Source organism: Naumovozyma dairenensis, chromosome 10 (genome assembly GCF_000227115.2).
Source record: "Naumovozyma dairenensis CBS 421 chromosome 10, complete genome".
Classification (NCBI taxonomy): domain Eukaryota; kingdom Fungi; phylum Ascomycota; class Saccharomycetes; order Saccharomycetales; family Saccharomycetaceae; genus Naumovozyma; species Naumovozyma dairenensis.
Genome location: NC_016488.1, coordinates 408,802 through 433,635, shown reverse-complemented (window position 1 = coordinate 433,635; position 24,834 = coordinate 408,802). Strand labels below are relative to the sequence as shown.

Genomic DNA, 24,834 nt, shown 5'->3' with positions numbered 1-24,834 from the left:
GACTACAAGTAACAGAAACAATATATTAAGGTAGAGATAGAATAGAAGAAATAGAAAGGAACGTCACAGTCGGAATCATGTCGCAGGAAAATAATCAGAATCTAATACCACAGGCATATCTAACCAATTTTTATAATAGAATCAGAAAGGAAGATGTGCCAATGTTTATCACGGTTCAACCCACAAGAGGACATAAGAGAGCTAAAGTGGTCAATTATGCTGAATATGACAATGACCTCTTTGATGAGGGGAATAATAATATCCTCGACATAAATACAGATATGATGAATAATCTCCACGAGAGTCAATCCGGAGATCATTTAAATGATAATGATAATAATACAGAATTTGATGGAAGTAGCAATTTAGATGGGACACCCAATGATGGAACATATAATCTACAGCAGCAGCAGCAGCAGCAGCAACATCAACAACATCAACAACAACATCAACATCCTAATGACAGATTACTTCTTAACGAATTACCAGATTTACAAGAACAAGAAGATCAATTTTCAGTATTGAAATATCCAAAGATTAGAGCCACTTTCTTACAGAGTAAAATAGCCACTCCATATAGAATATCCATCCCAACTCAAACTCTACTCCCATCCTCCTCGGAACAAAAATCAATAGGTCCTATTATAATACCAATCCATTTAAATATAGAACATGCAGGTCATGTTATAAAAGATTCCTTCACTTGGAACATCAATGATCATTCAATATCTCCTGCGGAATTTGCAACCATATATTGTAAAGATTTAGATTCCCCATCAAATTCATCATTACATTCAACAATTGTTCAATCCATAAATGATCAAATTAATGAATGGGAAACAATCGCTGCAACAAAAATTATGACTGATTTGCATGTAATAATCAACTTAACTTGTAATTTAGAAAATAAATTCTTTGAAGATAATTTCCAATGGAATTTAAATGATGATTCCATGACTCCTGAATTATTTGCATCCATCGTAGTGAACGATTTAGGTTTAACAAGAGAATTCATCCCCACAATTTCAATAGCATTACATGAATATATTTTAAAAATTAAAAAGGAATGGTTAGAACAACAGCAACAACAACAAACTACATCATCATCTACACCTATTGCATCACAACCAAATATGGCATCTCAATTACAATTGCAGATACAGTTACAAAACGTTCAAAATTATGCTGCATTTGGCCAATTATCAGGTATAAGATTAGATATCAATAGTGATTATGATTATACTTCTTCCATATCTAATTTGACTTCCGATTTAGGTATAGCGTGGTGTCCACGTTTAGAAGAATTATCAACTGAAGAAATTCAAAGGAGAGAAATTGAAAAGGAAAGAAACCTAAGAAGATTGAAAAGAGAAACTGAAAGAATACAAAGAAGAGGTAGAAGAAGGTTAGACGAATTATTATGATGAAAAAGATATATATATATATATCGTATCTACCTACGGACTTATTTTGCTGATTCCATCTAAGAAACATAGCGGTTTTATTATACATATATGAATTTTTGATTGCATATAATATAATTCAACACCTGTAATAGTACATATAATAGCGGCTTCAAGGAAAACAAAGTCTCTCCAGAAGTGCGAACGTAATGTCGTCTATCTTGAACATTCAGGGTAAATAAAATTTACCCTCATAATGTTTTAAAACCGACCCTGATATTTTAATTTTTAATGGAGCACATTTAAAATTTCCATAATCAAAAGATTGAGAAATAATTGTAATTACCATTGGAGAGGTCTGGGTTCCTTAAAATGTGTGGGTGTTAGTAGTCTTAGAAAGGTCTTGTCTAACTTCAACAGCCTTTAGTATCATCATCACAACAACGTTAGTGAAATCTAACTCTAATCAAGATATCGGTATACTTGGTAAATTTGATTTTATTTAAGAGTTGATCATCACAAGATTATAAATGTTCGTTCACTGACATTTCCCCTGTTCATTAGCTTGTCCCTTTACACTGGCAAGTACGGATGGAGAAGGTTAAAAAACAACCTCATGTTAAAAACCACAAATCGCGAAATAAAAATAAAACACGTAAAGGGAAAAAACCAGCGAGTGATACGAAAGGCACCTAAGCTACTATCTAAGACTTGAGTGATACAACAAATTTAAGTTCTGTATTATTCTTATAGAATGCTCTTAAATTGACTGCGAAAAAAATAATTTTTAAGTTTTAAATACACATACTCACTATGGAAAATCTGAAAGATTTCATTACAAAAATCTTAAAAAACGACACTTCAATCGATTACTCGTCTGTTAAGCTGAATCTTGATACTTTGGATGGGTTTGATGATTTTCTTACCTCTTGCTTTGTTGTCAAGAATGAAATACACATTAATTTACCGAATATAGTAACCTCACCTTCGAGTAGACTGTCCTCCCCTAAAAAACTAGATAAACCACAAGATACCGAAGATGGGATAAATTACGGCCTAGAACATAGCGCAATTATAGACCACTGTATATTGTATCTCTTAGAAGCAAAACTCTTCAATAATATCATAACTCTGGGTTATTCAATTGCAAGAAATGATCAAGTGAATTCCATACTGCATTGTAACTCAATTAACACAAATGTAAACAATATTAAAAGAAACCCAAATTGGAAACGACTACACCATTTAATAGACACAACAAATTTTCTAAACCTTTTATTAAATTATTCTATTTTTCAATGGACGACCGACGACCAACCACTCACTCAGATTGTCGGAAATAGATTGAATTTACCCCACAAACCTCCAATGTGGTATCAGAAACAAGTCGATTCTCTAAGAAGTGACAAGAACCCCATGATTGGAAATTCCTCCTTCCTGCACAAATCTGCAACTAATTATAAACCAATGCATATCTTGCCTAAAGATCCACCCAATCGAATATATTCAGTAATCTTTGAGGCACCCTCTTTAGCATCTACAAATAATAAAATTTCCAAAAAGCTTCGGCACATCCTTTGCCATCATATTGCAAAAATGTTATCTAATCATCAACAGAAAATAAAGTACATGAGAATATATAACAAAATTTGTCCTAAAACAAATACTCGTAATTCAAAATCGCATTTAGATTCACAGATAAAAATATCCGAAATCACAAGGTTTTTAATTATAATATTGGAGAAACTGATACCGTCCGAATTATTAGGTTCCAAAAGAAATAAATCTAAGCTTTTTAAAATGGTTCCAATGATTTTGAGCTTCCCAGGAAATACTACAATCGAATTTGGTAGATATGCTTTAAAGAATTTCAAAGTGAAAGATTTAGCAATCTCTCTTCTGAAACGCTCTACGATAACTAGAGATTATTTCGAGGTCTTAACTCAAGTACAGCATTGTTTTGTCCTTTGGACGCTCACCAACCTTATTCCCAAAATCTTATCTACATTCTTCTACTGTACAGAAATCTCATCTACAACTAATGTAATCTATTTTAGGCATGATGTATGGAATGAATTAACAGCCCCATTTATGTCAACTTACTTTGAAAAATATTTGGTAGAAAATATTTCGTGCAGGAATCATAATAGTTATACGCTATCTGAGTTCAACCATAGTAAACTTCGATTAATACCGAAAAAAGCATCACATGAATATAGAGTCATAGCCGTTCCATGTAAAGGAGCTGACCATGAAGAAAATATTATTTATAAGGATAACATGAGATCAGTTATCGCCCCAGTCAAATCAATACTTGAATATATTCGAAACAAAATTGAACATAAAAATTTTAAAAAATTATATTGCATTCAACATATAGCCAAGTTTGTCAAAAATTTTAAATTTTCATTATTAATGAAATATGGCACTCTCCCTGAATTATTTTTATTGAAGTTTGATATGGCTTCATGTTATGATTCAATACCAAGGAATACAGCAATGGATTTGATCAAAAAACGTATGGAGGAAGAGAATGGATTTTTCGTAAGATCTCAATCGTTTTTCAATTTAAAGACACAGGATTTACAAGTAAGAAATGTAGTAAACGGTTCATCACCTTTCCTCAATGGTACTCACAGCTCTTCTGACTTGGTATTCATTGATAATGTTAAGACAATGCATTTCTCAATTGATGATGTCCTGAAAGTTTTAGAGATGGAATTATTCAAAACGTGCTTATGGATAGGTTCAAAATGTTATCTTAGAAAAGATGGTCTATTTCAGGGATCAAGTCTTTCCGGGTTGGTTGTTGATATTATGTATGATGACCTCCTGGAGAATTATGATGAATTCAAAAAAAGACCAGGTCATGATAACTTAATTTTACGATTGGCCGATGATTTTTTAATTATATCAACAGACAAATCACAGATTATTGACATAAAAGATCTGGCCATGACAGGATTCAACAAATATAATGCAAATGTAAAAGCTGAAAAAATCGTCACAGTTAGCTCACAATCTAATCATACTGATATTATTCAATTTTGCGCATTGAATATCCACGTTGAAAAATTAGAGATTTGGAAAGATTATACCACCTTCAATGTTCCTTTAATTAGGAGCCGTTCACAAGCAAATATGTTCTATAGACTGCAGTCATTATTCGAATTGAGGTTATCATACCGAACTACAGATCTTTACTTAAACTCTTTAAAGACAGTGCTTAAACAAGTCGACTATATATCTAGAAATATGGCAGATGTTTTCCTTGAGGCAATGAAATATGAACTGAATGTAGAAACTAAACTGTTTGCCGACTTTACTACTTACCTAAGTAAGGCCATTATTCATAAAGCATGTTTTGGCTTACGGAAAAAGGCTACCAACAAACTTGAAGCCAAAATCCGTTCAAAAATCTTGAAGGCATTTTTTGTCACGATATCGAAGAGACAGACTAAATTTCAGAATATTATTAAATATTTGAAGAGTGAATTGAAGCCATTTTTATCGGGTGATGAAATTTATCACAGGCAATGAAATATATATTATAAACAAAAATAAAAATAGTATAAAGGTAGTGATTAACCTGTAAGGTTCCCTATTATCTCTTGTTACAGCATTCCATTAAAATTGGCACGTAAATTTTCTCTATTCTTTTGCTCTCTTAATCTTTCAACTTCTTCAACCCCACCAGATTTCTTGAGAGCCGATTTCTCAACGAAATCGCCTAGTTCATCCTGGAACTCGTCTCCAGCTCTGTATTCCCTTTCTTTCTGCCATAACTTCTCTGCCTTACCGATTGCTTCTAGTCTGCTTTCGTGATCAGGCGTTATTGAGAGCACATCAACTAATAGTTGGTTTCTCACTTCAGTAAAGGTGCCTGGCTTCAAAATGGGGAGTATCGGGTTTGTCTTAGTTCTGGTGGGATTTTTTTCTTGTTCTTCACAGCATAAATTGATAAGAGTAAATGTCTCGGATGCTTTCCCCAAGTCCTCTTTCAAATCCAAAACCAATTCTTCTTGTAGAGTAAGGAACTGCTGTTCTTCACAAACTTTATCCAATTCAGTTTCCCAGATCTTCTTCCAATGAGGTTTTTCAATAGCAATAAATTGCTCCATTTTTTTCATATCGTTGTTCGCATCTAGTAGTTCTTGTTGAACAGATTCTAACTTTTTCTTAGAAGGTTTGGCACCGCGATCAGCAACATCTTTTCTTATAACTTCTATAATATCTTGCAAATCATCTACCCTACTCAACAAAGAATCTGATACCTCACCTAGTTCGTTCTGGGATTTATCCATATATACCCTGTTTGCAGAAGTTTTTGTATTAAAAGACATCGATTTGAATTTAGTTATTTTTTCTAGGATGTCTTCAATTGCCTTCGTAAAATCATTCCTGTTGACGTTGTGTATTTGTTTAATAATCGCCAGGTCATGTTTTATTTTGTTTCCTTTAGCATTGTCTAACTCGCGAGTATATACGGGAGCTATACTCGATGATTCAGAAACAGCTTTTACTTCTCCCGTAGAATCTTTACTTGGTACATTGTCACTTTTCTGTAAGGCATCCAACAAACATTTTTGATTTCTTGCCAACTCCTCCTTGATAAATACCCTAATTTCATCCATACTACTTGTAGACAAACTGCTATCAAGTGAAGAAGTGGAAGGGAGGAGAAGTTTAATAATTGATCCATCCTTCAGATCGTTCAAATTTTGTTCGTCCAATTCATAAAATATATCATGTTGTGTATCTTTCATATAAATATCAGGGAAAGCATTACCACCAGGGGAATACGCGAATCGTTCGACGAATAATAATCTCAAAGAGTTCATATTGCGAGGAAGCGTTGTAATACATTTTTTCGTTTTATCTTTCAAAGTAAGAAATAGTGTCACCATATCTCCATCTGGTTTATCACCACTAGCATTCACTGGTAGTGCATTAACTGAGTTACTATTCATATGGGGAGACGCGTCAGCCTTATTTATGGTTTCAGGATTATCAGTTTCAGACATTGCTTCGACTGGATTTGCGGTTGAATTGATGCATGAAGAGTTCATGCTTTCAGCTAATTGAGGAATAGGGTTATCCACTGATGCTAAAGCTGCGGCAGCAGCAGCCTCCGTTGTAGATTGGTTAGCTAACTTCGCCATTTGATAAGCTGAAAACCTTTTTGACGCTCTCCTTTGTAGATTGTTTCCTTTCTTTAATTGTTCCAATGCCTCTTCATTTTGGGAATTTCGTAGTTTAGGCAATAAGTTTGATTTGATCTCATTTCCGTTGTCAACTCTTATCGTTTCGTCATTTACGTCCGGTACTTTTTTAGAAATATCTGTTGAAACTTTCTCAATCATTACATCTGGGATCCTTTGTTTATTTTCGCTTGTAGCATTCGTTACTGCAATTCCATCACTAATGGACGGTGAAGTGGATGCAGTTGCTAATGATGTGTTGCTGGACGTAGAAGTGGTCTGTTGGTGACGGATTCTCATAAATTGTTCATGTTTCATATCTTTTAATATCGTCTGTTTAACTTTCAATTTATCCAATAAAGTAACAATAATTTCTCTTATACTTGGTAAATGTTTATTTAAGGTTTCATCACAGGCAGGCTCCCTCAAGGTGACCTCAAGGACTCGACGTAAATCTGTTGGCACGTCACCTAAATCTGAAGTATCTACTTTTGCATGGGCAAAAAACTTCGAGACTACTTTGAAATCATTCCCTAATTGAACATATGCATCTGAAACATCTCTTCCTGTTGCTGCTCCCTTGGACCACTGTGTCAAAGCATGTAGTAAATGTTTTGTTGATATTAACAATTTCGTCACAGTTGTTTCTATACTACTGCTGGATGATTTCAATGATACATTGGAAGAACTTCTTCTGGACTTTTCACTCATGGCTCTAATCTAATTCCACGCTGGACAGGTACTTGTTCTTCCGATGTTTTTATTTCTACCTTTTCTATTGTAAATCCAAATATTTCTTTGTTTCCTTTATATTGATTTTTTTTAAACGTCGCATTATTCTAAGTTATATTTCTTGATGGAATTTTTAACCAGCGCTGATGGATCATACAAAAGATCAAGGACCTGCTATGGAAGAAACTTCCAGTGCATGTCTAATTATCTGACTAAGAGTAACTTTTCTTACTTTGAGAATTAGTAGAAGCTATCATATGGATGAAGATAGTGATCTGGGGTTAGATATTACTTCTATTATTTCCGACTCAGAAGGAGGAACTGATGACTTGGATGTACTGTACGTAGAAGATCGACCATTATGGGGTAATAATGAATTGCTTAACACCGATCAACCAGAGGATGGATCTGAAACTCAGATAAATGATAATACTGTTTTAATAAACGTGTCGACACAAATTGATGGCGGTTGGGATGAGCAGCAAGCAAGATCAGAACATAAAAGGGCTGAGCCAGAGGGCGTAATTACAGACATTGACAATCGTGACATAGATGCAACTGTATCAATTTCAGATTTATCACTAGATGGACATAATTCTCTAACTGCTTTAAATGATTCAAGACGTTCGCTTAGGAAAAGAAAAGCAATTCAGAAAAATCCATATAGTCTTGATCGTATTAAGCATAGGCAACTACTCGCAGGCTATGATGTCTCAGCTTTTGATAATATAGAGGAGCTGTCTATTCCAAAGAAAGGAATAGAAGCAACGCCAGAAGAGAGGATGATTGAAAATGGGGACCTTGATAATTTAAGTGCGGATGAAGAATATTTATCGAATGATGGAGTACAGAATGATTCCGATGTTGAAAGATACCAAGACTATGAAATTTTATCGCAAGAGGATAAAGAAATTGAAGAGCCTTACCTCCCCCATACTGTACCAGGACACAATGGTTATCAATCAGATACAATTGATAATACTGGTGTTTCTGACCTTATAGCGGATACCGAAGAAGTTACATATAGAGGTAGGCCGATTAACTTGAAAACTGGCTATCGAGGTATTCTCCCTCGAGTGGCGTGGGAAAAGGAAATTGTAACGCAATCAAAGGCTAAGGATAGACGAAAAATAAGTTCGAAACAAGGTTCTATCGCACATAAATGGGTTGCTAGGAGGAAAAAGATCCACGCACCGTCAAACAATCAAGAAGACCTTCTTTTAAATGAAATGATTGTATCAGATTCAGATATATCAGATGGAGGGATAACTTCTCACTACTTGGAAGGAACGTTCTCACAAAATAATGGAGAAGAGAAAGCTCTTGAGGAACTTAATGCATACTACGAGGAAAAATATAGCACTAACTATCCAGTTAATGGTTATCTACAGTTGCAAGATTCTGTTAACTCAGAGAATGATCTGACTTCCTTAAAGGATTTAGCTATTGACTCCCCGTTAAATGGACCGAGAAATATTAGCATGAGAGAGCCTATATTGGTAACATCTCAAGACTCTGATACCGGTCTAGACATATATAATAGTTCTGAGGATGGAAACAACTATGAAGCTGGGATAGCCGAGGAAAATAATAGGGGAACAATTGATGCAATGCTCACAAAAAAGAGATCTGAGAGTTCCATACCTGCTAAGCGGATCAAACAGAAAGATAAGAACATTAATCTTAAAAGAAACAGTAAGGCTAGTAATAGTAAAAGAAGGGTAACATATCGCAGAAGACGTCCTATTACAGTAGTAAAACGCTCCATCCGAAGGTCTGACAATTCTCGAAAAAGGGCTTCATCTAATTTGAAACATATTACCACCACCGATAGGCAACAAAGAGAAGCCAGTTATCTACTGGAAAAACTAGATTTGGAATTGACCAACTTTGATGTTGGCGGAGAAAACTTTGCTGTTTCTGAAGGGAATAAGGAGAAGAAGAAGAAGAAAAGGAAGGTTCTGCGAAACAACTCAAGTACTCTGCGAGGGAACCCTGTGTTCTCCACTATTATTGAGGCAGTTGGCTCACGTTACGGCCTACTCAAGGGCAGTGCATCTAAAAGGCATATTACAGATAACTACTCCGAAAATATTAATGGATCAATTATGCATGAAACTCCTCGTCTACTTAGTCTTCCTGACATACTATTATCCGGCAAAACATTTGACCCTCCTTCTGTTGTCAAAATTATTTTGACTGATAAGTCATATACTTTATCTAAACTAGGATCAAGTAATATAATATATATGCTGAATGAAATGTTCGGGTATATTATAACGCATGGTGTTATAGATGCGGAGTTGGTCCATATTTCCGAAGAATTAACAAAATTTATGCTTCTTGTTAATAATAGTGGGCTGCTTGAAGTCGTCGAAAAGTTCCACCACGATTTCAGATCGAAAGTCCATATATTAAAAGAAAAGGCGAAGCCGATTCATTTCTTCCAACTTGCTGCATGCCAACTAATGTTATACGAAGTTTCTCAATATACTACTACTTCACTTCGATTGAAAGATGAAATTGAACATAGAATACTAGATAACATAGTAGTTTTCTTCAAGTTGCTGGCAATTTGCAAAGGAATACTTTCTGGTAATGATTTAACATATTTATTTGAAAGTTACCATATATTAGTCACTATCGTACAGTTGCTTGATCGAAAACAGCACCTTTGGGAGGCTTTGGAAAAACAGTCCTATTCCAGTCAAATTGCGTTGATAATACTCAATCTATTTCCAACGAGAAAAACAATATGGAGTCTCCTCAGAATAGAGCCTTCATTTATATCCCTGGTTTACACGTTCAAATTTATAGGGTATAGTACCTCGCAATGCAATTGGATAGTAGATAAGGATCTTATCATAAATCTCGATCGTGCTTTCAAGAAGGGAAGGTTTATTGACTTCGAAGAAGAGATGGAACTATCTAAGAAGAGTCAAGTTTTGATGTCGTCGGAGAGTGATATATATATCCCAACTGTTTTCAACTTGTATTTGGACCTCTTGAGAATAGTTGAGATTACACCTGCCACTGCTGAGCGCATCACCCCCTTAGCAGATATTTCCTCAAATGATCCTATATCTGTGTTAATTAACAGAACAAATCTTTTGATTATATTAACACGTAAATGTAATGTTAATGCAAGTAAAAAACGGTTTTATGAGTTACTTAGACCTCTTCTAAAAGAAGATTATCTTTCGAATAAAGATGTTAATGATTCAAACAGGGTCTGTGATTCAATATTGAATGGAACCATTTCTTTGTTGAAGAATAGTAACGCTAAGGGTACGATATTGAAACCCAAATGGGTTAAAAACATATACCAATTATTTTTTACTGACGGCAATAATAACCACAGAAATAATAGATTACAAAAATGGTACTCCTTCTTACAGCAACTTAATAATACCCAGCCAAAAAGTAACTTAGTCTTTACTTTAAAGTTACTTTATCCATCTCTTTCCTTCATGATAGCGGAAAAATCACCTCATATGGCAATCATTGACTATTTCTTCAAGATGTATTTAAGTTCATTAAAGCTATTAGGATCTACTTGGATTAATAAAAACCTTTTCCCTTTAGTAAAAGACACTATTCCTATGAATATTTATTGGATAGATTATTATTGTATTATAGGGGAACATTTAATAAAAGAAAATATCTATACTTGGTGGACATTTCAAGCTTATAATGGATTTCAAGATAATCTTCCCAGACAATTTTATTTTTATTCTAAAATTACCGAAATGTGTGATATGAACTCATTCGGATCATTGAAGGAATCGATGTTTACTCTAGCTACTACACATTTATTGGATGTACCACCTGCTAACAATTTTTTATTATTTCTCTTTCAGCTTTTGAAGAAGGAAGAAGGTATGGTTATGCCTACAATAGATACCAAAAGTACTGAACGTATAAATTTAAAGATTTTAAAATGTTTTGTTAAGTGTTTACATAGGAATTCATATTTTGACCTCCTCAACAATTTGATAGCAAAGGTAAAAGAAGAATACCTTTCAAAGAATCTTAGTAGTGAATATACTAATAATTTCGTGAACTTCATAAATTCAAATTTTGTTGATGAGATCAAAGATAGTGAATCATTTAGACGTTTGAAATTGATCTTTGGTATCTCCAATATTGAGTTGGAAAAGAGTGAATTTAAAGCAAAACTGAAAGGGGTTTCCAATGACAATTTAAGAGCAGTTTATTTGATAAAAATGTTGTTAAAAATATACTCCTCAGGTGAATCATCTAGTCTGGAGGATTATATTGATAAAATAAAGTCTTTATTTTCTTCGAACGTTTTAGACGCCACGCCATTAGACTTTTTTGTTTCCCTTTTAGAAGCACATTTTCCGCTAGGTACACAAGGCTGTCATCGTAATCAACTCAAAGCATATAGTTTTCATCTATTCGTAAGGGTATTAAATGAAAAACTTGTCGAAAGTTATTACCAAGTGACTCGTTCTGAATATTGTCTTCTGTACCAACTATTTGAGTGTATATGCAAAAACTGGATAAATTTCGAGTCCGAGCATGCATTAGAATGTCTTGAAGGTAATCATGATGTTAATGATTTGTTGGTGGCAATTTTTCGTATTAGTTCTGGTTTCAGAGAATCTTCCCATTTAGTGCGCATGATCGACGATCGGTTTCCCAATAGCGATGTTGATCCTGAGGAATATGCTTCTGAAGGATCCCCTCTATGCAGCTTAAAACTGTCAAGTTTATCGAAGGAAATCGATGGTTTAATTAGGGATAATTCTGGTAACCTGGATGATTCGATTTTGATGAAATTCAAGGATTCAGCTTCGTCGTCTGTCCAACGAGAGTCCATACAAGGTATTGTATTAGAGTATAAAAAACGATACGGGAGGCCAAAGGAATAATGTTACGGTAGTTCTTTATAATCTAGATAAGGGTATGATTTGATGACATTTCTCAGCATTATTATTGTTAATATATTATTGTTATAACCTATGCATTGTATATAATCTATAAATAATACGCTAAAACGAATTAAGGTACTGTCTTGTTCTTACATGTGAACGAAAACGCATTCAAGATTGTACATTCCTCCAAAAATTTCCGTAACCTACGTAATATTGTCTGGGTTCCTTTACTTGCTTATAGGGAAATCTCTATTTGAATGGTCATTATTTATTCATGAGTAGACGTAGTTCCTCTAATATTGTTCTTTCATAGGAGTTTATCGTGGTTCCCTTTATCGCAATAACCTGAAGGTACTTTTTTTTTTTCGTTTATATTGAAAAATCAAAGACTTTAAGTTTCATTTGCGATTCTATTTTTCAAATTTTTTTTCAAATCTGTAGCAATTCTTGCTACACCTTGAGTATCTTCATTACAAATGAAACATTTTGAATTTTTCTCAGAGACCATTCTATTTGAGAAACAATTGGCACAAAAATAATGACCACAATTTGTCACGATGGGATTTTTATAATCATTCTTACAAATGACGCATTTAAATGGTATATTCTCATTTATAATGCTTGAAGATGTATCATCATTAATTTTCCAATCTTGGTTTAATTTCCAACCAGCTTTAAAATCATCCCTTGAATGTAAGAATTTACAACTATCACCGTAACCGCAATATCCAGTTTGCTTAAAATCTTTACAAACATCTGGTTGATAATCCATCAATATTGTTTGTTTAACATTCTTTGGTTGTTTAATTTGAGATAATGTTGAACCTTTCATGTTTATATTAAGGGTGCCTCCCAGTGGAGAATCAGTATTCAGCGTACTTTCGTTATCATTTTCATCTTCAGTAACTTTTTCATTTTCCTTCTCTAATGAGTTTATTTCGTTGAGTCGAGATTTCGATGAGGAAGAAGACGAGGAAGCAATGGTTCCCTTTATATGGACTCTTTTCAGACTAGGTGAATTTGGGATATCATCAACATCTTCACGTTGCGCTTCACCTTTATCATCATTTATTGTATGTTTATTAGTAGAGGCAGTAGTTGGTTCCAATTTTCTTCTTTTCTTTTCTTGTGAGTCCTTCGATATGGATATTTTGCTTCTCTTTTTGAACATCTTCTTAAAATAAGTTTAAAAGAGGAGGAAGTACGGTACTACGCAAAAAGCTAGTCAGTGTGGATCGATATAAGGACACTAATAGAGCTCTTTTATCTTCCTGAATACTTGAGTACTCTCTATGTTGCTGGATTAGATATGTATGAAAGATTATATACGGCTTAGCTAAGTTATTGTCTAATTTAGTCCATAAAAGTACCCGTATAGTATCTTACAGGTACAACGTTGTTGCATTTGGGCGGCTATTTAAATCACACATTGACACAGTATAACTATAAGTCTAACTATAACTAAAAAGTATCTGGGCGTTACCCCTAAGAGAGATTCATGGGTTGGATATATATATATGTAGAGAGTCTATTCCATAGCCTATGTTTGAATATAATAACTTTTGTAATACTGAGGACTGATAACTCTATCAGTCCTCATGAGGAAGGCACCTCCGGTATACTCCATCACGCTCCTTTTGCCGATCGATGACAACAATCTTTTATACAAAGCCATAAACTCATCCCTTAACTATGAAATAGATAAAGTGAACTATCCACCTACTGCATTGTGGCAATCATATAAGAAAACAGAAGTTGGTAATCAAATCATTTATTTACCCTTTACATAATATAATGTACTTCAATTATCGCCGGAAAGTGCCCTTGCACGTGATCGGTATGCTAGAGTGTGATTTCGGAGGATAACCTAAAAGGTTCTTTAATAAATTCTAGACCATTGTTGGTATGAACGTCGATTATACATCGACCAGGAACAACAATAGATGTTAACAATGAACCACTACTTTTTCTTTGAATTTAGAACTGTAGACATATATCCGTTAGTTTCCCATTGATGTATACATACCCCCTAGGCATACAAATATCGACCCAATATGAGTTCATTTGATAAAATAACGCCATCGGCAACATCAGAAAAGGGTACAGGAACAGGAACTACTACTTCTTATCCCGCTACTTCTCCTGTCTCACCGAAGACTCCTGTAACAACAAATTCAGCAAATGGAAGTAAAAAACAAGAAGTACGTGCTCAATTCATGGATGATGACTACACTCCAATAATGAATAACAATAGTCACAGAAGTAGCAACAGCAATAGCAACAACAATAACAACAATGGTTCTATGGATTCCTCTACTGATAAGAAAAAAATATCCCATGTAGGGGGAAACATCAAGTTAGCATCATCCCCACTCTTATCATCTACACCACCTTCCATTTCAAGATCTTTGCTCAAATTATATCCATTTTTAATTATATTAGATGAATGGCTAAGTATCATTACATGGACTGATGAAAATATTTGGAAATCAAATTTAATGGTTTTAGTTTACATCTTTATGTGTATCTATTTCCAAGTGTTAATCAAATATTTTGGTCATTTGATTATCGTTTCTTTGCTTTTGTCATATTGTCAAATTGATAAATTGATTCAATGGAATTTACGCAAAAACACGAATGAAAACATAAGTAATCACCACGATGGCCACGACAAAGATAATGATCAGCATAGCACAAATATGGAGATACAGAATGGAAACGATAATGATATTGTTTTTGAAACAGGACCAAATTTAGAAACAATTATCAAATTGATGAACTCAGTATCATTAAAATTCAACATTTGTTTATCACCACTTTATAACTTCAAAGAAGATGAAATTAAAAGATTGTTTTTCACAATGATAATATTATCACCAATTTATCTCTTAATTAACATATTCGTCTTATCGGCAAATAAATCCATCCTATTGTTTGGACTATTTTTAATCACTTACCATTCCCCCGCGGCAAAAGTTACAAGAAGATTACTATGGAAATTCAAATTTGTTAGGTTATTAATATTTTATATTACAGGGTTAGATTTAGGTGGGATTAATAAAAAAGATAAGAAAAAGGGTATACTTTCTGTGGTTCATAAACAAGTTCAAAAATTATCATCATCAACTCATACTCATAAAGATCATAATCACAATTTCACAAGCGATGATGAGTTTGATGATGATAAGCAAGAAAACTTACAATATGACGTATTGGCGATGGATACAAAACCAATTAGGTTTACTTATGTCTTGTATGAAAATCAACGTCGTTGGTTAGGTATTGGTTGGAAACAAAGTATGTTAAGTTATGAAAGAACTCCATGGACTGATGAATTTTTAAATGAAGCTCCCTCTCCTGAAAATTTCAATTTACCAAACGATGAAGAAAATGCTGATGAAATCACGGAGAGTAACAATCATTTCAAAATGGTTTGGAAATGGGTAGATAAAACTTGGAGATTGGATTTAACGAATGATAGTGCCATTGAAGTTCCAAATACAAAACCTAAGACTACGGCAAATCCAGGATTAGATGATGGGTTCATCTATTATGATAATACTTGGAAGAAACCGTCCATTGAAGATTCATATTCTAAATATACAAGAAGAAGAAGATGGATTAGAACAGCAGAATTAATTAGAGTCCCCAAAAAAGTTGAAAGTAATACTAGAAATAATAAAAGAAATAGTAGTAACTTACCCAATGTTGCCATTGAGAAGGTAAAACCATTAGAACAGGAAAAAAACAAGAATAAAAATGATGCTGATGAAGCTGATGCGATGACTGAGCAAATAGCAAAAAGGCACACAAGTGAGTCTGGAAGTAATGAGAAGATGCGTGTATCTGAAATCGGGATATCATCTAGTACAGACTACCAAGAAAATTCATCAAAAGCAGGGGAAGATGATGGAGAGTATAAACTCACATCTTCGAATAATAAATCTCGCCAAACAAATAAGCTTGAGAAATGGTTGAGTGACATGAACGATGAAAGAGATAATTCTGATATGGGAAAGAAAGATTCATGAATCTCACTATTTATATATTCATTTAAATAGGTACCAATATGATTTTTTATTTAATGAAACTGAAACAAGGCAGAATTAAAATACCCCTTTTTTACTATATAGATAAATAGTATTTTTTTAATATCTCAAGCACAATAGTTTCATTAAAATCTTTGCAAGAATTGTAAGTATTGAATACTAGGAGTTATTAAACTGAATTCTTTTTCTGAGTTCTCTCATATTGGAATATGTTCCCAACTAAGGATGATACGTATATCGAAATCTTATCATCAAGCGTGAATTGAGGTTCCTTTACTAATAAAGGAATCTTAATTTGCGTCGTCATATTAATTACTGACGCAAGGGCAAAACTGAAGGTGAGAATGTGACATTTACATAGGAAAAATATTGCGGTATTTTTCCACACAGGTACAACGTGAGTGAGTGAGTGAGTGAAGGAAAATGCAGGGACCACTCACTACTCACTGACTTTATCTTGGTGTTATGGAAAAATATCTTTTAGCACCGCTTGATAACATCAGTGTGTGTTTTCAATGAAACAGTACGTACGATATCAAACATCTGATTAACTTGTATGTACTTGCTTGCAGGGGAAAAATAAATGCTTGGTTTATACATATACGTATTGGGGACCTTCTATATTTTCCAAGGATTTGTTATAACTTGTATTGGTAGCAGATAATATATGTGACCGGTACGCATAACGTTTGGACATCAGATTTAAAGAGATTGAGATACAAAAGGAATGTCAGGATTCATAGAGAGTACATTATTAGGATTTGGTCAAGATTATGTTCAAGATGAATTACAAACTTATGCAGAGGAACATTTCCAACCAGTTCGTGATCCATACTATACTAAGGATGTCAAGACAGGTGAAGAACATCGATTGAAATTATCACCTGATTTATTCCCTGATAAGAAAGATCGTAAGAATTTTAAATCATTACAGAATGAAGCTTGGAATCATGATCGTAGTATATTTGGATGTTGTTGTTGGACTTCTACTATTGGATGGGGTCCCATGTTATCAATTATCCCTGTCATTGGACCTGCATTAATGTATTGGATTCATAGTAAACTAATTGATGATGCAGATAAAAAATTCCATTTGAGTACTGAATTGAAGTTGAAAATGAATGGTAATATTTTTGTTGATCTTTGTATTAGTTTAGTCCCCATTGCGGGTGTTATTCTTGCATGGATGCATGCATGTTCAACAAGAAATTGTGCTTTAGTTTATAATTTTATTGTTAAGAGACAAGTGGAAAAAATCAATTTGGAGAAGAAACAACAATTTCAACAATTGCAGAATGAAAAACGATTAAGAGAACAAGAGGAAAGGATACAAAGGGTTCATCAAGAAACATACAATAATCAGAATAATCAGAATAATAACGGGCTTGTATCATCACAAACGCCTAGTAGGCCAGCTCAAGTGGCATATAGATCTGAATATTCTCAACAAAGAAGGCATAAATAAAGAACATTTTATAAGATTAAAATATATATAGGGACAAAAACACGCATGGCAAAATGAAGGAATAAAAAATGAAATAAGAGTTTATTAATATATATATATATATAAATGTATATAATGAATAAAATGATTAAGACATTTTAAAAATGTGATGTATATATATTTTTAATTTGTTTTTTGTTATTAAAAAATATGAAAATATGAGGATGAGGTCGTTAAAGGTTTCGTTATGTGACTATATGCAATGCAAAAGTATTGTTAATATGATTTGATATGATATGATATGATATGATGTGATTGAAATTTATAATGGGAATAAGAAGATGTTATTTACATGATTAGACATGATATCCTTGAATATCTTTCATTTTATCTTGGTTCTTTTGAGAGTTGGAACCTCTTCTTTGTTTGTTGAATACAGGCTTAATTTCTCCTGATTCGACCAAATCAGTTAATTCATCCCCAGCTTTCCCCCAATTGGCTTTACCAGAACCTTCTCTCTTAACTTTGGCTGGGTTTTCACCAAAATTACCATTGTGAGTGAAATATTTAGCATCTGGTCTTGATTCATGAACGGTCCATTTGTTAGTTCTAGTCATGATAATTGAATTGTTTTTGTGTGTGTGTTTGTGTTTGTTTGTTTGTTTATTAGTAAAAGTTGTTTACTTTGGTTTTTTTGAATATATTATAATGTATGAATTTTTGAGAGTGAAAGAGATATGAAACTTGATCTTGGAAAAGATGTGCAATAGTGATATTTATATAGGTCCCGATCCTGATCCTGATCCTGATCCCGAAGATGATTACACTATCAATAATAATACTACTACTAATAATAATAACAAGGGGCTAAGAGACGCGGCCGAACTACTTGGCAGTATCCACTCCACAGACTGCGTGATTGACGAGGACACGACAAGCAAGACAATATTAATTTCCTGTTAGGGCAATCGGGGGTGCGAGCCTGTTGTTGTTGTTGTTGTTGTTGTTGTTGGTGGTGGTGGCCAAAAGAAGGAGAAGGGAGGAGGGAGGGAGGGAGGAGGAGAAAACGGAAATGGAAGTTTCACATACAATTCCATACTATACAATACTATGCTATATCATACTATACTATATCAGGAGGTGTGGCGGTACAGGTCTCCCCTCCCCCTTCGCGGCCCCCCCCCCCCCCCAAAACGCTTCTAGAAGCGTCGCGCGTGGCGGGGGCACCGGTGTTCCTTCTCCGTAGGAAAATTATGTCTGGCGAGGGATTCGTCATAGACCCAGACATCACACTACCCCGCATGTAATTCAAAAGGATAGGTATAGTATTGTTTTCGTGTCTTTCTTTGTTAACAGTTTGATATTTCCCCATAAATAAATAAAACTATTACTACGTACGTACGTACAAGCTTCGAGGTATGACTTTGTAATTTCTACTTCCAAAACCATTTAGATAATCAATTGCGTAACAGTCTTCAAAGGCCGAAGGATTCTAAAAGTTGCTTTATGTAGATGAAATGAAAATATATGAAGAGAAAGGATAGATAGGTAGCTGTATCGTCAACAAGTAGATGGATGGATGACCTTATATGAATTTTAGACCGTACGTACGTAAGCAGCAGAGATTGTTTGTTTTTCAAAAAAGATAAGCATATCTCCAATTTGCACAACTGAAAGAAATTTGTTTCGGGCCAGAGGAATTTATGTACTTGAATTAAATAGTAAACATCCCTTTTTTGTCATTAGTAAATATTTTCTCATAGGAAGCGAGTTTCTTCTTTCTCAGAACACATATATATATAAATATATACGTAAAATTAACTCCAGTTGTGTAATAGTATATCACGTGCCTTTCTGCAACCCAGACACCACAACAGCCAGGACCAAGTAAATCGGTTCCGCGAATAATACTCGTCGTATTTATATAACTCCGGTTTTTGGTCCATCATCATCATCATATACGGACATGGCCTGGTCAAGAATTGAAAATTTACGGGCCGCCAGTCAGCAATGACCGCCAGCCACCGGCAGCAGAAAAGTTTTGTGTTGTGTTGACGCTCAATTGGCAATTCGCATCAGACATTGTCGTTGATGGAGATAAGCATAGCTCCAAAAATTTCAAAAAAGTCATCGAATACTCTAACTCTAAGGCGCCAATTGTAATTGGAACCTCGAATCTAATCTAATCTAACCTAATCTGTTTAGAATTTCATTCAATATCTTGAACAATCATCTTTCTTAACGGAAAGATTAACGTTATACGTGGATTCAAAAATAAGAATAAAAAAAAATTAAAAGAGACCGATAAAAAAAAGCCTCCAAAAGAGAGCATATACCTAAGTATCTGGTCGCTGGCGAGACTCAATTATATTTTTTTTTTCAGCTGCCTAATATAATAATAAATTTAAATCTACTATAACGTCCTTATTTATTAAATTGCCATCTTAAATTACGATAAAAAATGGATCCAACAAGAGCTCCAGATTTTAAACCGCCTACTCCGAACGAGGAACCACATCCACCTCTAGCTCCAACTTCAACAATCCCAAAATCTGGCCCAATCTTACCTTATGTCTTAGCTGATGAAAATGCATCCATCGATGCACCATTTAATATAGCATCTTTACCATCATCAATTAAAAATCAAAATAAAAGTAAGAAAAAACATCAGCATCAACTCCAACAGAAACTCCAACAGAAACATAGCAATCATTTACCTCATAATAAATCTTTATTGTCTTCCTCTACTTCCGCAATTGCAGAATCTTCTGAACTGAAATCATCTAATACAAAAAAAATAATAAATAATAATGATAATAATGATAACGATAATAATGACTTTACTACATCAATAAATGCTCCTGTCCCAAATTCTTCTAAATCATCTCATTCAAATAGAATACCATTGAAAACTTCCGCTTTCCAACCATTATCTACAGAAGTATCCTCAGATGAAGACGATTTGAACACTAATGGTAATGGCACCACTAGCATCAATACTAATCATAACGACGATAAGAGCAATAATAATAATAATAATAGTAATAATATTAAGAATAAGAATAACAACGACAATGAATTAATTCCACGTCTTGCAAATATAAACGACATAAATACAATCGATGCCACATTATCTAAAATGAATATAGGAGGGGTCCATAAAAATCAAATTGCAGATTTAGAAGAAGTACCACATGGTATAGTTCGTCAATCACGTTCCATGGATACATATGAATTCTCCACTCATAGATTATCAAAAATTTTACAAGATTCAAATAAATTACCATTAGTCATAGTAGCATGTGGTTCATTTTCTCCTATAACTTATTTACATTTAAGAATGTTCGAAATGGCAATGGATGCAATTAATGAACAAACAAGATTCGAAGTGATTGGAGGTTATTATTCTCCAGTTAGTGATAATTATCAAAAACCGGGATTGGCCCCTGCTTTCCATAGAGTAAGAATGTGTGAATTGGCTTGTGAAAGAACATCTTCTTGGTTAATGGTAGATGCTTGGGAATCTTTGCAATTGACTTATCAAAGAACTGCAAAAGTTTTGGATCATTTTAATCATGAAATTAACGTTAAAAGAGGTGGTGTCACAACTGTAACAGGTGAAAAAATTGGTGTCAAAATTATGTTACTTGCAGGTGGTGATTTAATTGAAAGTATGGGTGAACCAAACGTTTGGGCTGATGCTGATTTACATCATATTTTAGGTAATTATGGTTGTTTGATTGTGGAACGAACAGGAGCAGATGTTAGATCCTTCTTATTGTCCCATGATATCATGTATGAACATAGAAGAAACGTTTTGGTCATTAAACAATTGATTTATAATGATATTTCCTCTACAAAGGTAAGATTGTTTATTAGAAGAGGAATGTCCGTTCAATATTTGTTACCGAATTCCGTTATTAGATATATTCAAGAACATAAATTGTACGTTAATCAAACAGAACCTGTGAAGCAAGTTATGGATAGTAAGGAATAAAAAATTGCACCTACCATGTCTCGTAAAGAAGTATTTCATTATTAAAGGTTTTCCCTTGCTTCACATATCGATTGACCTGAATTTCTAAACTCATGAAATGAAAATATATATACCCCTGAACCAAAAAAAAAAAATAACTGTATCATTATAAAAGAAAAAACAACTATATAAATAAATTAGTTAATTATTAATACACATCATATTATGAAACTATGGTAGGAATTTTTTTGCATTTTTTATCAAAGAAAAATACTGTTAATACTACAAAATAAAAAACTTTCATATTTAAAAAAAGAAAATAAGAGATAATATCTCCGCGACGGGGAATTGAACCCCGATCTGGCACGCGACAAGCGCCCATTCTGACCATTAAACTATCACGGAGGTTTTTCATGTTGTTTTTTTATATAATTACCTTTATAACTTGTACCTTCAGTTTAAACTATATCTAACTATTCCACAAAAGATATTGTTAAAGGAACAAGACCTGTCCATTGAATACGTTTGGAAATATCAGCAATTTCTTGGGTTTCATGATCAGAATCCTGTAGTAAATTGTCTTCATCCTATTTCATGTCTCAAATCTTCTATGATGTTCTAACGGGACGCTATTACTTAGCCTTTCTTTGCATGGTGTCTCAACTGAAATCTACTCGCTGATGGTCGAAACTGGATTATTTTTTGGATTATGTTTCATCTTTTCGTGTATTACGGTTGGCCATACCTCAAAGGGATAACTCTACTTCTTTCCGCTTGGGTTGATTAAAGGCTAAATGAAGCATATTATTTGAAGACACCTATTAGTCAATGAATCTGCAGGTTCCAGGGGTGGTATTAGGGTTCGGTTTATGTTACAAGAATATGTAAATTATTATGTATTGTAATAGGTGCGAACAAACCATTACAACAAAAACAAATTACTGAAAGGGAAGTGGAAGATGTTTGCATCCGTTTAAACAAAATGCCTCCAGATATTTTATCTAAGAAGAAAGAGAAAGATGGTAAAAAGACTGCTCCATCAACTCCTTCCGGGGAATGATGAGACTAGAACGGTTATGAGCGTATGAGCAATAACTAGTCCAGAGCCAGAATTTAGCTGCGACGCTGCCATCGATGACCTATTTTATAAAAAAAGTAACTGAACCTAACCTATATATGTTGGGAACCGAAGTATTTTTACGGTAGTACGGTGTTGGAGTTGGTACTTATATCAGCCATCCTTTTGGCGGCCACTCTTTTCCGATTCCTTAAATTATTCATACCAGTTTAACATTCCACCTTAGTAGTTTTCTTTAAGCAGGCAAGTTGAAGGATGTCATTCAATTATAAAACAAAAAGACTACCTCCGTAATCTACCTTTTAAGCTATTATGTATATGTAGATAAAAAAAATATTATATAATTAGCATAATTTTTATGTTTGGGGGGAAAATATGATTGGGCTCGCCCTAAATTTTCAAAAGTTGGAAATCAATGGGATCAATGTTTCTTCCACGAGTTAGCAGTTGATATGCAGTGGTTGCAGTTGTATCATTGTTGACCAATTGTACCATGTAAGGTAATAATCTTGAAGATTCCGTTAATGCATATGAAATTGGGGCTAAGCTAGACTCGTTCCAACGTGCACGGTTCCTGGCTAGATTAGAAAATACTAGTGGAAATTGAAACTCTAGGGTTGATATGAATAGGGAGGCAAAATACTCATTGAAATGAAAATATATATCAGATAGATCTAATATTTCTTCATCCAAATGAATAAAATGGGCTTGGATTATCACTCTTCGAATGAATACTAATGAAGGTTGAGCGGTAATATGTGGACGTAAACTAATGGGATTTTCCAATAATGTAAGTAATTTATTTGATGTCCAAAGTTTACAGGTTAATTGAATTTGAATATATGAATCACTATTAATGGAACATTCAATATCGTATAGTAAATTTTCCCAGAAATTGCGCCCTTTCTTAAACGTACTTAATATCTCTTCTAAAAGAGAATCGTTTTTCGTCAAAACTATATCGTTCCTCTTAATTTTGATAAGGATCTACACTGAAATATAGTTAGTATTAGGAGGTGTATTCGAAGGCCGGAAGAAAGCAAAAGATATAGATCGGTATTAATCAATAACTTACGTTCAACTTTGTCGGACACTTGGGCGGCAAAATGAGAACATTATCTCCAAGAAGATCTCCTTCGCCATTATTGTCAATGTCTATTCTGGTATTCCATTGAGAAATCAACGCTGTGTTGGACGCAAGATGACTTTTTAAGCAGTATGTATTTAACTTTATTGGGCCGAGCATTGTTGACTTACTCTTATAATTACTGTCAAAGCTTGGTAAATTGATTGAAGTTTCATGTATGTAACGTTATAACTATAGTTGAAAAAGAGAAAGCTAAAAAGTTTGGTTGCTAAGAGATTCGAACTCTTGCATCTTACGATACCTGAGTACTCCTATGGTTTTCCATAGTCAAAGATTAATAGTCCTTGAATCAGGCGCCTTAGACCGCTCGGCCAAACAACCGTATTTTTACATTTGTTTTTGTGAATGGTTACATCTAGTTTCAGCCATAACGATTTTTTTTATTTTTGGACTTAATTTCCGTTAGTGTTGGTGGAACTTATATTCCTATTCTGTTAGTTAATGTTACTTGTTTCCTAGTTGTTTTGCTATAAACACTAGCAGTGTTACTCATCTTCTATCTGATACAGAATTATCATGTCAACGAAATGTCTCTCAGAGTCCGGGGGAACTTATATACTTCGAGGGTCGCTTCGACCCTTCGTTCACAGTTCCCATTCTAGGAACTTGTTATCTACTCGATAACCCAGATACAGAATACACTTACTGGGGAAAATTACCTAGAGTTCAACATTCGTAGTTAACCAAAGCTAGCTACGGATTCAAACCAGTGAACCTAACTTGTCCTAGTGGCTCAATATGCTTGATACCATTTCTTTTACGTAAATTTGCTCCTACATATCAATCAATCCAAAGCAGAAAGGAAGTTCTCCCTAATCCAACTTGAATATCTGTTTAGAAACAGATTGGACCCCTGAGGTACTTCTAAAAAATAGAGGAAGAGAGGTGAGCAGGATTGGTCTA

General features: G+C 34.0%; 10 protein-coding genes and 2 non-coding genes across 12 annotated transcripts; 6 read left to right on the top strand and 6 right to left on the bottom strand.

Annotated features, from left to right (window-relative positions):
* Positions 1-77: 77 nt before the first annotated feature.
* SFH1 (Sfh1p) lies at positions 78-1,424 on the top strand (the record flags this gene model as incomplete). Its single annotated transcript, XM_003672263.1, has 1 exon — positions 78-1,424. The coding sequence occupies one exon, from the start codon at positions 78-80 to the stop codon at positions 1,422-1,424; it is 1,347 nt and encodes a 448-aa protein (XP_003672311.1).
* A 792-nt stretch (positions 1,425-2,216) lies between these two features.
* On the top strand, positions 2,217-4,943 carry EST2 (telomerase reverse transcriptase; the record flags this gene model as incomplete). Its single annotated transcript, XM_003672262.1, has 1 exon — positions 2,217-4,943. One exon carries the CDS (start codon positions 2,217-2,219, stop codon positions 4,941-4,943), a length of 2,727 nt encoding a protein of 908 aa, XP_003672310.1.
* Positions 4,944-5,017: 74 nt separating this feature from the next.
* On the bottom strand, positions 5,018-7,315 carry BUD6 (formin-mediated actin nucleation enhancer; the record flags this gene model as incomplete). Its single annotated transcript, XM_003672261.1, has 1 exon — positions 5,018-7,315. The coding sequence occupies one exon, from the start codon at positions 7,313-7,315 to the stop codon at positions 5,018-5,020; it is 2,298 nt and encodes a 765-aa protein (XP_003672309.1).
* A 278-nt stretch (positions 7,316-7,593) lies between these two features.
* MMS22 (Mms22p) lies at positions 7,594-12,234 on the top strand (the record flags this gene model as incomplete). The annotated part of the gene is made up of 1 exon (XM_003672260.1): positions 7,594-12,234. The coding sequence occupies one exon, from the start codon at positions 7,594-7,596 to the stop codon at positions 12,232-12,234; it is 4,641 nt and encodes a 1,546-aa protein (XP_003672308.1).
* A 394-nt stretch (positions 12,235-12,628) lies between these two features.
* Positions 12,629-13,408, bottom strand: CWC24 (U2-type spliceosomal complex subunit CWC24; the record flags this gene model as incomplete). Its single annotated transcript, XM_003672259.1, has 1 exon — positions 12,629-13,408. The coding sequence occupies one exon, from the start codon at positions 13,406-13,408 to the stop codon at positions 12,629-12,631; it is 780 nt and encodes a 259-aa protein (XP_003672307.1).
* Positions 13,409-14,291: 883 nt separating this feature from the next.
* PEX30 (peroxisome biogenesis protein) lies at positions 14,292-16,268 on the top strand (the record flags this gene model as incomplete). The annotated part of the gene is made up of 1 exon (XM_003672258.1): positions 14,292-16,268. One exon carries the CDS (start codon positions 14,292-14,294, stop codon positions 16,266-16,268), a length of 1,977 nt encoding a protein of 658 aa, XP_003672306.1.
* Positions 16,269-17,013: 745 nt separating this feature from the next.
* NDAI0J01700 (uncharacterized protein) lies at positions 17,014-17,751 on the top strand (the record flags this gene model as incomplete). Its single annotated transcript, XM_003672257.1, has 1 exon — positions 17,014-17,751. One exon carries the CDS (start codon positions 17,014-17,016, stop codon positions 17,749-17,751), a length of 738 nt encoding a protein of 245 aa, XP_003672305.1.
* A 335-nt stretch (positions 17,752-18,086) lies between these two features.
* Positions 18,087-18,347, bottom strand: TMA10 (Tma10p; the record flags this gene model as incomplete). The annotated part of the gene is made up of 1 exon (XM_003672256.1): positions 18,087-18,347. One exon carries the CDS (start codon positions 18,345-18,347, stop codon positions 18,087-18,089), a length of 261 nt encoding a protein of 86 aa, XP_003672304.1.
* Positions 18,348-20,191: 1,844 nt separating this feature from the next.
* NMA1 (nicotinamide-nucleotide adenylyltransferase NMA1) lies at positions 20,192-21,727 on the top strand (the record flags this gene model as incomplete). Its single annotated transcript, XM_003672255.1, has 1 exon — positions 20,192-21,727. The coding sequence occupies one exon, from the start codon at positions 20,192-20,194 to the stop codon at positions 21,725-21,727; it is 1,536 nt and encodes a 511-aa protein (XP_003672303.1).
* Positions 21,728-22,039: 312 nt separating this feature from the next.
* On the bottom strand, positions 22,040-22,111 carry NDAI0Jtrna1D. Its single transcript has one exon. It is a non-coding gene; the product is annotated as a tRNA-Asp (tRNA).
* Positions 22,112-23,174: 1,063 nt separating this feature from the next.
* On the bottom strand, positions 23,175-24,030 carry REC102 (Rec102p; the record flags this gene model as incomplete). Its single annotated transcript, XM_003672254.1, has 2 exons — positions 23,175-23,771; positions 23,860-24,030. The coding sequence occupies 2 exons, from the start codon at positions 24,028-24,030 to the stop codon at positions 23,175-23,177; spliced, it is 768 nt and encodes a 255-aa protein (XP_003672302.1).
* Positions 24,031-24,133: 103 nt separating this feature from the next.
* NDAI0Jtrna1L lies at positions 24,134-24,252 on the bottom strand. The gene is made up of 2 exons: positions 24,214-24,252; positions 24,134-24,178 (listed from the first exon to the last, which is right to left on the bottom strand). It is a non-coding gene; the product is annotated as a tRNA-Leu (tRNA).
* Between the last annotated feature and the right edge of the window lie 582 nt (positions 24,253-24,834).